The sequence below is a fragment of the Anticarsia gemmatalis genome, chromosome 11, assembly GCF_050436995.1.
Source record: "Anticarsia gemmatalis isolate Benzon Research Colony breed Stoneville strain chromosome 11, ilAntGemm2 primary, whole genome shotgun sequence".
In the NCBI taxonomy this organism is placed as follows: Eukaryota; Metazoa; Arthropoda; class Insecta; order Lepidoptera; family Erebidae; genus Anticarsia; species Anticarsia gemmatalis.
Window position 1 is genome coordinate 12,003,671 of NC_134755.1, and position 13,757 is coordinate 12,017,427.

General features: G+C 35.1%; 1 protein-coding gene across 4 annotated transcripts in view; it reads right to left on the bottom strand.

Annotated features, from left to right (window-relative positions):
- LOC142976396 (uncharacterized) overlaps window positions 1-13,757 on the bottom strand; it is an 83,827-nt gene that overhangs the window by 56,283 nt on the left and 13,787 nt on the right. Inside the window, exon 1 of one of the 4 annotated variants that reach the window (XM_076119722.1) lies at window positions 11,779-12,165. The exons of 1 other annotated variant lie outside the window; for it this stretch is intronic. Coding sequence is in view for 1 of the 3 variants with exons in the window: in XM_076119724.1 (XP_075975839.1) it covers window positions 1,578-1,595 (18 nt within the window). In the remaining 2 variants the exon portion in view is untranslated. Of the gene's footprint in view, window positions 1-1,577; window positions 1,989-11,778; window positions 12,166-13,757 lie in introns of those variants that run through there. 2 more of the 4 variants (XM_076119726.1, XM_076119724.1) reach the window with 2 other exon arrangements.

Below are 13,757 nucleotides of genomic sequence, written 5' to 3' on the forward strand. Positions count from 1 at the left end.
GAACTAGAAATAAATATTCTGAGGTAAGAGTCCAACAGCAATCAGGGATTGATTTTGTGTAATCAAGTCGGTTTTTTGAAGTATTTTGAAAGAACTACTTTTCTGATTTTTGATGATAAATTTGGGAAAGGTATTTGGAGATTTATGAGGATCCAATCCCTCCTGTCTGCGGCCATGCCACATACAGATGTGGGCAGGAAACAACTGCTTAACAACGGTATATGAAAAAGCAATGCCCTCATCTTCAATAACCCTAATTTTCTCAGAATTTTTTTTTTATTCGACTCATCAAATGATTCTAGCCAGTCTTTAGCAACAATATAATCGTCAAAGACCATTTAATCCTCGACATCCCGTAGGCGTTCAAAACGATTACTCAATACAAAGCCGATACACGGCAATATAGCCAAAAGCGTCTATGGGCAGTAACGCTTGCCAAATGCGGCAATTATACCAATACCGTTCTGAACAGTGGACAGTTATCGGCTATAATAGTCATTGTTGCTATCTATGGTAATGGCCGAATTTGGCAGAAGATATCGTGCGGTTTCATTTGCATATCAATCGATTGTTTAAGTATTAATTCTTGGTGCACTGTGGTCGTGATATTTTTTTATCAGTTGGAAATATGGTAGTGCTCAGATAAACTAAACATAATTAAGTTAATTGGTACCCCTATGAGAAGAACACGCAATTTTAGGTATGTATGTATGATGCACTGGGCCAGCGTTGTGGACTCAAGGCCTAACCCCTCCCCCTCATTCGGGAAGAGACCCTTGCCCTGCAGTGGGACAGTAATGGGTTAAAAACAAATTATGATGTATGTGTACAGATGATATTGGTGGTGTCTCAATATAATAATTTATAATGAGCATTAAGCATAAATATAAATTCTAGAATATTGTACAGAAAGCTAAAAATTGTCGGAAACATAATTCATCGTCGTTGTGATAAAAAAGAAACATTTTCATTCAAGTGTACACTGTTCTAATTCTGTACAACAATATTTATCTTCCTACCGGATCCGTTACGTAAATAGCGTCGCTGCTACTATTATTTCAGGATCAATTTAACCGTGAATATAATACCCATAGAACGATATTGTATAAAGATAAATTGATCATCGCTTGCATTCAAAACACCAACTTTACCACCCACACCAACTAATTAACACTTCTGAACATCGCATAAATTTAGATTTAAACTACAAAATGTCCATACGGATTTAGAGGAGAATAGTGCAATACTACTTAACTATCTTCCGTTCAATTCTAGCCCTTATTGTTAGTACGTTAGGGTCCATGACGAGTGAATACAGGATGGCATTACGTCAAGTTACACCCCACTGTAAACATCCGGTAGTTAAACCCGGTGTATATGTCTTCATTCTAAAGAGTGCCTTTTCTTGTTAGAAAAATCCCGGTTCCCTGCAGAGATTTTAAGTGTTCGCTACGTCCCGTGAGTGTTTCAACAATTTGTGGTTAAAACAATTTGATTAAAAAACCACATTTCCACAACTGTTAGTAAACATTAACCAAGTGCGTGGAATAAAAAATATAAGTGGAGAAATTACTAACTGCCGACGCACCAGCCATGAAACAATAGCCAGCGATGCCTGAAATCGATGAAGGCAGTTCACTAGCCGATGGTTACCTCCATGATAGGTCTTCGTCAATCGTTCATGCGAAACGATTTCTACGCATTCCGCTGATAACGTTGCATACTAAATTGAAAAATTTAGCAAAAATAATTTTAAAAATTTAAGCACTGGTAACACTGAACACTTTAGTCAGATTCACTTATAAAACAAAAAAAAACGGAAATTAAAAAATAAAAAGTCACGTCATTAATTTCGAATTCGCGAACGAAATTATAAATGTAGAAAGTGGCGGCGGGTCGTGTGCGCCGCGGCCGCGTGGTGCGGTGACTGAGGCGGCGCGAGTCGGTGCCCGGAGCCGGCGCGTACGCACCGTGCGTGCAACCAGCCGCACGCGACGTCGATATGGTGGGATATTGTTTCAGCCGATATAATAATGTTTACTTAGAGTTCGTTTACCAGTGCATCTGTACAGTGTTGCATCGAAATAGAAACGGGAGGCTGAGAGACTACTTGTAACGTAATAGGATCATACATTGTGGGTGATTCAGGGGCCGAAACAAGTTCCAAGGTCGAAAATACTGATTTTACTGACCAAAAATTCAAAAATACTGACTAAATACTGACTATTTCTTAACCGTTTTTTGAATGGTGTGAAATAAAAAAAAATACAGTCGAATTGAGAAGTCAAAATCCTTTTTTGAAGTCGGTAAAAAAGCCTTTTTTCGGTTATTGGTCTCCACCATCCCCATAGTCAACCAGCACCGCCTTTTTATTGTGTTAAAACGCTTTGTTAGTAACGTTTTAAATCAGGTCTTAAGAATTTTCAATCAGGTCTTACGAATTTTCAATCAGGTCTTACGAATTTTCAATCAGGTCTTACGAATTTTCAATCAGGTCTTACGAATTTTCAATCAAGTCTTAAGAATTTTCAATCAAGTCTTAAGAATTTTCAATCAAGTCTAAAGAATTTTCAATCAAGTCTTAAGAATTTTCAATCAGATCTTACGAACTTTCAATCAGGTCTTACGAATTTTCAATCAGGTCTTACGAATCTTTGATCAGGTCACTTGTCCTGACGCGAGTTTAGAAGTTCCAAAAAACCAATTCCGAAAAAAGTGCGCAACGGCGCTTAAGAATTTTCACTTCAAAAATATTGATTTCAAAAAAATAGTACATTTTAATTTGCTATTCTTCAATACATGTATACAACGTGTCCCAAAACTCAACGTCAAAACGAAAACCTGAGCTAGGCCGAGTTGTGTTGGCTCTCAAAAAATAATTTAAAAAAATCTATCCCGTGTAGTTTAAAAATGACAACCATTTTTGTAAAATTGCCACCCTCTGATGAGTTAAGTCTACTGTGGCATCAAATGACTTCTTTTCTAGTTCTTTTTTTATGTGGAGTATTCTTAAGTAACGCTCCTACAAAATTCAATTCATTATTTGCACACAACTTCATTGGAATATCAAAAAATATCCCTTTTATGGCGAACTATGCCGTGAAAATAATTTCATCACTCAACTTTGACAGTCTGCCCTGAAAAATTATTGTACTACGCTTTTTCGGCATGTACCTCCAAAAGTTGGCGCATTTAATGGGCTTTCGAAAATGGTATACCACTTACTAAATTATTTCATAGACGATGAGAAAATAAAAAAATCTTAAGATAGTCGTTAAATTTAACGTATTATTAGTTCGTCATAAAATTTTGGGAAAGTTTTGCAAACACCAATGTGCAAATAATGAATTGAATTTTGTAGGAGCGTTACTTAAGAATACTCCACATAAAAAAAGAACTAGAAAAGAAGTCATTTGTTGCCACAGTAGACTAAACTCATCAGAGGGTGGCAATTTCACAAAAATGGTTGTCATTTTTAAACTACACGAGATAGATTTTTTAAAATTATTTTTTGAGAGCCAACACAACGGCCTAGCTCAGGTTTTTGTTCTGACGTTGAGTTTTGGGACACGTTGTATGTTACGTAGATCATCCACATAATATCGAGCATCCATAGCAACCCTCTGATATAATTACTGGGCAAATCGAGAATGTAAGATTGGCCAACAGCAGAGGAAAACAAAAAAAAAATCGTTGAGTTTGGAAAAATACTGACTATACTGACCGATTTACGAAAATACTGACTTTTACTGACCAGGTCCAAAAATACTGACTTTTACTGACTTTACTGACCTGTTTCGGCCCCTGGTGATTTAGTAATGTTCGTATATCAGTCAGTGTTACTCATCATCTCGAAGTTCTGCTAGTCTATCTTTAGTTGCATCCTGGAAGTGCGTAGATCTTGATCAACAATAACAATTGCTCACCATCGTATTATTGCAAGAACTGATTATGTTACATGAGCTTATTTGAATATAGCTTCAGTAAGATCCTAAAAAAACACCGCACAGTTCAAAAACTTCTGAATAATGAAACAGAAATATGCTTCTAACACTAATTCAGATTCTCTATATCCTGTATTTATACATTTTTTAACCAAATTCAAAAAAAAAGGAGAAGGTTTTCAATTCGACCGCAATACATTATAATTAATCTGATTACTCCTAAATTCTAGTCTTTAAAGACTTGATATTCAGTCGACAACCAGCAAAGGAATAAAATTACATCACACCCATCTATCTATCAGATAATATTCGTTAAGAATGCATAGGACGCTTATTTTCCACCAGTAGGCGCCAGTCACCACATCTTACAACCTATGAATACAGTAGCCAGTATTTCGCATGCGTAATACTCATCTATTATAATATCATAATTTGTCACGTAACATGACGTAACAAGAAAGCAAGTAAGGCGGTATCTGAGGCCCAAGGTTGATGGCAATGTCAACCGGCGAAATTCAAAACTACATAAAACATTTTGTGTGAAAAGGGTCGGATTATTCATAAAGGTTTCTGGTGGCTTATTAACGTATATTCGTTATATACGCTTTAACAAGATAACAGGGTTGGGTTTAGTTTTTGGTTTAAAGAAGGCTGAATTAATGACGTTATTAAATTTTCAGATTAGAGGAAAATTAGGAAAACATTGACTGTGATTTAACTACAGCATCAAGTAGGTACTAACTTCTATGCCCAAGACGGGTTGACGTAAGGCCGGTCGTAAAAAACTCAGCTAAATCTCTTTACGGTACATTTTTGAGAACGAAAAGATCTACCCTACTCAACGTCAAGACTAAAGGAAATCAAGTAGGTATTAAGTTTTACTCCATTGAGCCTCATTATAGCAAGAGTTGTCTATGTTGCTAAATAACTAATAATACTCTGATAGACATGAACACGAAACACAGTCAAGATACCACAAGGCTTTTTGAAACACAAATATTTAAAGAACACATACCTTTCTGATTATAGTTCAAAAGACAAGAATACTCATGATTTAAGTAATTAAGTAACATATTCTTCAAATTTTATTCTCGAGAAACATAAACCACAGTGTAGATAGGGGCTAAATACGCAAAGCGATCAGTATTCCCTTACCGTTTCACATTAGCCTAAGTGATTCGATTAAGTATACATCGCTCATTTACAATCGAATGTACAATTACTTGAGTTTTCTCTTCAAATACGTGCCATTACGCTTTGATTGGCAATATTGAGTAAGCAGATGTATTAATTAAGACAAATTAAGTGTTTTTACATAATTTACAAATATACATACGCTGTCACGATTCGTTGATGTAATTGTAAGGCTGGACTAGAAGAGGCGTAGTAGAAATTATTGGTTGCGTTCAGGCGATTGGTGGAGTTGATCAATTAGCAGAAATCACTTTTTGATGGGTTTTGAGCATCTATACTAATATTATAAAGCTGAAGAGTTTGTTTGTTTGAACGCGCTAATCTCGGAAACTACTGGTCCGATTTGAAAAATTCTTTCAATGTTAGATAGCCCATTTGTCGAGGAAGGCTATAGGCTATATATCATCACGCTACGACCAATAGGAGCAGAGTACCAGTGAAAAATGTTACAAAAACGGGGAAAATTTTGAACCATTCTCTCTTATGTGACGCAAGCGAAGTTGCGCGGGTCAGCTAGTCAGTGATAAAAGATTAGTGCCAAAATATTATTTTTACTACTAGTATTTGGTGAGGATGAGCCTTTTTGACGCAAAAACGTCAATTCACTTGGCGAAAGGTTATTGATCATATTTTCCGCATAAAAATAACTCTCAGGCACTCACAAAGCGTGAATCCTTTGGATTGGTATTGGATTAAAGTTTGCTACTATTGCTTGTATACCAAGATTACATTTCAATATACAGATTTAACAAATTCTCACAAGAATAAAAATAAACTTGAATTTTCAAGAGATTTTATCGATAAAAATCTGAAATTGCAGTAAATAATTTTGTATTTCCAGTGAACCTTGCCAAAACTGAAAGTATCTGCTTCAAATTTTGGCAACGCGAATTCAAAGCAGAATAATTTATTACAAGTAGCTTCTACTTGAATATACTTAAATTTCAAACACTATGCGACAGAACTGATAAAAGTAAAAGTTGGATTTAAAATGCTTCCTCATTATCCGATTCAAATACCTATCAGAGCTTGGGTTTCATTACTAATTTCAATTTTAGAAACATACAAACATAAAATAGCTATTTTTTTCCCACGGGGAAGGCTAGGAGAGAACGAAACTTGCTAATGATTTTTAATAAACTTCTATTTTATTCAAAGAAGAACAGTAAAACAGACAGGAAAAGACATCCCGTCCTTTCCTATCCTATTCAAGCGATGACAACGACAGCAGGTAATTGATAACAGGGATGTATATTTCCCATATGAAAAATACCGGATACTGCCTATTTCAATGCTGCAAATTTTAATACCCTTGAAAGACCAGCTATGTGGTGTGATCTTCATACTTTTTCTTTCTTACTCGGTCATCAAACCAGATCCAAAATATATTTTCACTGCTCCAGTTCTGGTAGTCGTCGACTAATGTCGCCAGGTGTTACAAGTAGATCGCGTATCTAGGTAGCAAGCGACAACGCCACGCTCTGATACGTGCCGCAAACTATTGGTAAACATCGTCTTGTGGTCCAGATAAATGGGTTAGAGAAAAGACGTTAAGTTCCCTGAGTAATTGATATAATAAAATATTTTTTTCAAAGGGGAAGGTGTATGTTCAATAAATACTGCGTTCTCTCCAATTTGTTTATGTCTGTTCATGTGTAGGTATAGAGTAGGCTCGAGTAAAACGAATTTCTATATGAAACACAATACGGTAAGCTTTCGTATAAGGATAAAGCTTTTAATAGACGAATATCGCATAATAATAATAATGTTCGCATTTGTATGGCACATCTGTATGCAATTATCACGAAATTAATATAAGGGTAGAGGTTTGAGTGTGAAACACACTTGACCGGGCATAGGTTTAAGATTTTTTTTAACTATTTAGCAGCAAAAGACATAAGGGAAAACACAGGTCAAAAAGCTTAAATGTTATTTTTTTAAGTAGAGTTAAATTAAAAAAGTTTACAGACAAAAGAAACAAATTAGAAAACAAAATTAAGTTCGCTTATCTCAAAGATAGCACAGTTGGAAAACAGAGGAAAATAATACAACCAGGACCAACAAAACAAAACAGCAAGAAAAGAAAATCTTCTAATATAAAACAGTGTCTCTTGAAATTGAAACCCTCGACCCTAACATTGAAGGCGGGTGCAGTTCTTGATACGAAGGGCGGCTTCAAATATTTCATTTCATTTTATGACTCTTTTGTAATATCAAGAGAAGAAAAACATTTTATGAGCTGCATCTTGATATCGCGTCTGGATCAATTTAAAGAAATGCATCGTTGAATTTTATGGTGATGGTGTGTAATGGTCTGCGGATTGGAGTGAACGTAAAATTGGTTTTAAAAGAAAAGGCTTATAAAATTTTAACTGTTTAGTGTTTATGTTCCAGGCTGCGTAAAAAGTATTTTTTACATTTTCTTTTTTATGTTTTTCTAAATCCTGAAACATGCTAAAATTCTCTGTTTCCATCTGTTCTATCAGTCGCTAATCAGACAAGGCTGAGTACTTATCTTCAGCTTACTGAAAGAAAACCACTTCAGAGAAAAGCTTTTTTATAAAAACAGGAGAGAAAGAGATGACAAATATACAAAACAGTGCAAGCAAAACAGTATGCCGGTAACGCATATTATTATGCTATCAATAAATCATACAAATATTTATTACGTAAAGGAATCACTCCCACTTTATTACCGACGAACCGAATTCTTAGATTTCTATCTTCATATCAGAAAATGTTTACATAAACAAACAGTGTTTTCATCCAATATCTAAACTACTAATCACGAAGGTGCTCAATGTTATCAAACAAAGATAATCACGTGGTTACACCAATACAACTGTTATCCGCTGTTAGAATGTTTGTATAACGCGATAGTGTGGACAAACATTGGACGATTCGCGAATTTTAGCACTTAAACTAAAATAACGGACATTCTATTGGTATACATCTACCTAAAAATCTGTTTATATTGGAATTAGTCTGTCTGTAAATCCAAATATAAGCTCCTTTAATTTTTTGACATATTATATCTTACATGACTTTGGCCCCTAAGGTTCCAAAGACATGTTCAGGTATAATGCAATATAACGTATGAAAAAAGACCCATTTGATGATAACAGTTAATACATTAAGTAATTTGAAGTTTTGAATAAAAAAAAACAGAGAAGTCGCTAAAGATTCTTTGCTACTCTATCAAGCCAAAATTAATTAACAAATCATGTTAATAAATGAAAATTTTACCACTCTCCCGCACATCTCTTATTGAACAAAAATCTACTAGGCCCAAAGTCCCTACTTCTCGAAAACAAATATTCATAGCCATACATTATCGTATTAGTGTGTACGATAAAAAAAATACTATGACACTAAAAGACAAAAGCTATTAAAGGCACTTTTAATTACAAGAGGCGCGCCCAACAGGGCCATTGAACTAATGACTATTAAAACATGGCCACGGTTGCAGTAAAAAATCGTCTGAAAGCGTCTATTACTACGTTTAATGGGAGGGGGAAACGAATTTACGGCCTGAAGTGTAGAGAGCGAAATGCAGTGTTTGTTAATGAAAATTGAGCTGTTACAGACAGAATAAGAAGTATTTTATTGATCAGGACGACTATACGTGAGTCTGTTTTATTTGTTGTATTAATTAAGCTTCAATTATGGAGCTCTTAAAATAGATTTCTTTAACGTACTATACTTTGTGTGATAAAAATCGGCACAGTAGTTTTCGAGATCGTCGCAGACGTACCACAACGTGTTTTAAGAATTTCCTTTTTGATGTCGGTTAAAAGGAGTATCTAATTTAATCAATGATGTTGTTTTCTATTTGTAATTGCGTTTAAGGAAATATTGGTTTGCGATTAGAAACTATGTACAAGCGGCGTTTCCGTTAACTGATTGAAGTAACAGACGGCTTGATTGTACCAGTTTAGGTATAATAACATTGTCAAAACGAATCTATTTATACTTTAATACCTTATATCCTAGCAAGAATCACGCAACAAGAGCTTTGTAGAGCCCGTAGACTTAGCTTAAATATTTTTTAAAAATCTCTGTCCAAAATTATTCAGTAAGGCACTGTATAATTTTCACATGAATTAACTGGCTGTAGAAACCTTGAATAAAATGTAATAACGAGGAAGCACTGGCTGGTTATATTATTGCCAACAATATAAATCCTTTTCACTTTTTGCACGATATATATGTTATTTTAAATTACCACGAAAAATTAAAAATATGGCTACCCAACCATTACCCAAGGCACAACGGTCTTTATATCTAGTCCAATGGCTTTAACTTAGATAAAAGAATATTAACCATCAATTCTTCCACCCACCATTTATGGATCGGAACCCATAGGTAGCAGTGGGGAGGTCCAAATCAGCTGTTATTCTGGCGTGCAGCCAGTCGGTGTCGCTAGACTTGCGCATTGCGACTGTAAACACACCACGTATCGACGGAGTGCGACGTTCAACAAGCTATGGTAAATAATCGTAGAATAGAGTGCTTGATGGGGAAATGTTTCAACATTCAAATGTGTAGGAAGATATTTTCTTAGTTTTCAAATGAATATTATATATGCTACGTGCAATAACGTTGATGTATGAACGAAGAAGCATTCTTTTGTGTAAAACGTTTTAAAGACTGAAGCGAGCAATGGTCGCTAGTCTATAATTTCTACGAAAATATATTAAATTAGAATAGTAAAAAAGTTCAAATCTTTGGTGCAATCATTAAAATAGGAGTAATTTGATGGGACAGAAAATAGAGGATACATAATTCGCGTCTCTATGAATTTTTAGATAAATGATGTTGGATGATTCATATAAACTGTTAAATATAATAATTCTAAGTAGTGCCTTGTGACCTAACAAGCAATTAGCTGTAAGGTTTGTGTTAAAAGTTCAAAGCAATAACTTATTTTTAAATGGTTTTTGAGGGTTTAAGGGTTAAAGGACTGTGAAGAAATGATTTGTTTGACCGATAAGAAATGTTAAGCTAACTTACCCCCGGTTTCTTAGGTACATTAAGCGGTAGTTTATTTATTCAAATGCGTATTTTATACGAGTTTAAACGCTATTGAATAAATAAACTACCGCTAAATGTACCTCAGAAACCGGGGGTGAATGTAAACATTTAAAGCGACACAGTAGAAAATAGTGAAAATGTGTGTAATTAGATAAATGCTGAAATATTTTAATCATCAGGTGATGGTATAACTATATTCTATTTATAATTTGGTTGCGACTTTAAATACTGCAGTTACCATATATTGGTGTAGTTGAATTAAATTATGAATCATTTATTGATTTACAACAACAACCGATAGTCATTAAAGCAAATATAATTATATAGGTAAATAAGATTAATATTAGTTTACACAATATTATAAACATAAATGGTTTTCCTGCAGGTCTTTCAATATAGTATTACGTATCATAATAGGTTATTTATACCGTTAATGGGTTTTTCCAAAGAGAAACCTAGGAAAATTCTGGATATTCCGCCTACTACATCAGGTATAAGGTAACCTTTACCTATGCGAATTCAAGGAGAATAGGCTAGAAATAGCGAGATAGGTACGGAGAATTCCTTGTTCAGCAGAAACTAGAAATCTAGATTACTACTGATTCCCAGTAACATAAAGTACCTATAGGTACAAAGGATTTGATCTAAAAAGATATTTGATGAATTGAATGCGTCAAAACAGGAATTGTTAGACAAAATTCAATAATAAATAAAGGTATAGTTTTTTATGTTTCAGTACAATTACAACTGAAATAAATCCTTCAAATAATTAAAAGTGTGAAAGAAAAAGCAAGGTTTTCAACAAATTGAGTTACTCGTATAAAACGACAAAATCGCGTGTATTTCTACATTCCTAAGTCATACCTCTGTGCATGTCTAGGACGAATATTTGGCAGTCAAATGTAGGCATTGACATAGCCGGCTGTACCGTTCACTGAGCTAATCTGTTTAGCAAGTTATGACGTCACTGTGTTGTAGATAATCGTGTCGATTATACTGAACATCAGCGTTGATGACAAACAGTTACGTTTAGTTTTGTGCCTGTTGTAAAAAAACACAAGTATTTACTGTTGAATTGCCGTGATTCGTGAAGAAAATGAACATTAGGTTATAAAGATGACATGCAGGTGTTATTCTTTGTGTCAGAATTTTTAATTGATTGAATTGAAAACCTCAACCATAACTGGCTAGTTTTAGTGCAAGGTGTTTAACTTATTTCATAATCATTGTATTTCTAGCTCTTCTAGTCATTTTGAAGGAAATAGCTTTCATTCCATTTACGTAAGTAACACCAAAACTGGGTGCGATGCGTCACCTACCTTTCATAACACTGATCATTAATCTCACTTTAACTAAAACCTACGTTTTTGTGTCGTTGTGACGTGACAAATATCTCATTGCAAGCATTTTCATTCCGTGAACTGTACTGTGTTCTATGGCAATCGTTTTGTTATCAGATAGTGCGTCAATCATCCTGCACATTGTATTCTGTTGCAGTACCCAAGCGATTTGTCTCACACAGACAAAAGCATTGTCACAAAATGCGATACCTAACTACAAGCGGGCACAGGACGATATCCAATACATGAAAATCACCAAACTATACCTCTTTGTAAAAGCCTCCTCAAAAAAATAATACTGTTTGCCTATAACTAAGCCTGTTAAACTAAGCTCGAATGTATTGCAGAAAATTCGCGAACACCCAAGACACGACACTTCAATAATTGATTATATTTTTCTATTTCACTGATCACATCACATCCTCGGCAGGAGTACCGCTTCCGACAGTCACACGCGTACACAAATACAATTATACCTCGCGAAAAAATACTAAAAAAAATTGCTTCAACGAAATTAACCGCACGAGTTAAAAACGCGAAATTATTTTATTCGTTTCAAACTCCTACAGTTTTCCTTGCACAAGGAAAATGTGGATTTGTTTTGTTTTATTATTTGTGAAAATAAAAGCGGTCTGCGCCAGGGACATGTCCGGGCCACGCCGGCGAGGCGACTGGAAGGATCGACCGTGCCAACCCTAGGGGAGGCTGCGTAAGTGCGCGCGCTCACCGCGCGATATCCAACTTCAATCCGACCACTTAAGGTCTTCATTCCAACGTACTGTATTTATTGGACAAACGTGTGACGTTCATTTTTAAAACATCGCTAAAAGTTTCGATACGCGTGGGATATAGAGACTTATGTGGTGTATATAGGGTGGAAATTAGTTTGGCAATAAATCCTGGGGAAAAACTAGGGATGAGGCGCGGTCGCAGTGAACTTGAATGGGGGTATAAACGCAGGGTGGGCGTTGTTTCGCGTAGAGGGCTGTTACCGGGCGCTTTCATTAAACTCACTTTGTTATCACGACAGTATAACCATCCGGATATGGTCTATCACTCCTCTGGGTCATATGTTGTTCACGTATTCAACAGACAGACATTTCTCATTAAAGTCACGCACTCAGTATTTTGTTAGAACAATAAGTCTTTCAGTGGAACCAGTGTTCCATTTTGATGAGCTCCCCGAATTGTTGGTAGATTTAAAAGTATTTTTTTATACAATGCCTCCGATTTCCAGCCACTGTCTGCTTTCTGCCAAACACATTTTTTACTGGGACTTTTTCCTAGAACACTTATTATTAACAGAATATTTCTGAATATATAACATAGGGCAATAGCGTCATTGAGCAATAGACCATCAAATATCTCATCATATTCTATTATTTCGCAAAACTCAAGTCCTTTTCCCTTAAAATCGTAGGGGTAAATACCAGTCTTGTAATTACTGCACTACTTAAATGCATAACACAGCAAGCCACAGGGGGAGTTCGTAGTGATAACCACAGGGTGTTCAGAAACACGCTACCCTTATAACCCTAGGAAGCGATTAAGGGATTACATTAAGAAAAGGGAAGAACAAGGCGAAGAAAGAGATTGCTCTATTCCGAACGGAAAAGAAAATATTTAATTTATTCTTTATGCATTTTATTCAAAGCATTCTTATTTATCGGAATGTATCTTCGTGAAAAGGGACTGAATGTATAATGTGTAATGTAACTGTAATTGTCATTTTGTCTTCTTCAATTTTATATAATCGTAATGGGAGAATAGATATTAAACTAGCAGCAAATAGGTTCTTGTAAATAAAGAGTTCAAAAGTAATGTAATTTTTTTCCAGAGGATAACTTTTGGCAAGTAAAACTGTAATACTTTTAGTCACTAGCATCAAAGCAAAGCCTGCATCAATACAGTACAATTAATGAAATCACTCATGAAACAAAAATTATAAATAATAAGTATCTCTGAAAACGTCAAAATTATTCCTCCAATGAAGTTATTTATTGATGAAAAATCGGTCTAAACTAGAATAACAATTTAATTAAATACTCCACGTGATCTCAACTAGGGTTGGAACTTCGAAGTTATTAAAACTTGAATTAGTTGTAGAAACTAATAATTCACATCCCTAATAACAAAACGTGAGCATTCAGATGCAGGGAGCACGTGGGCGGATTGTTTGCCAATCAATAAGTCCAAGGCAGGCATGATGTACTCGTCCCACACTATCTCTGTATATCAGAGCGAG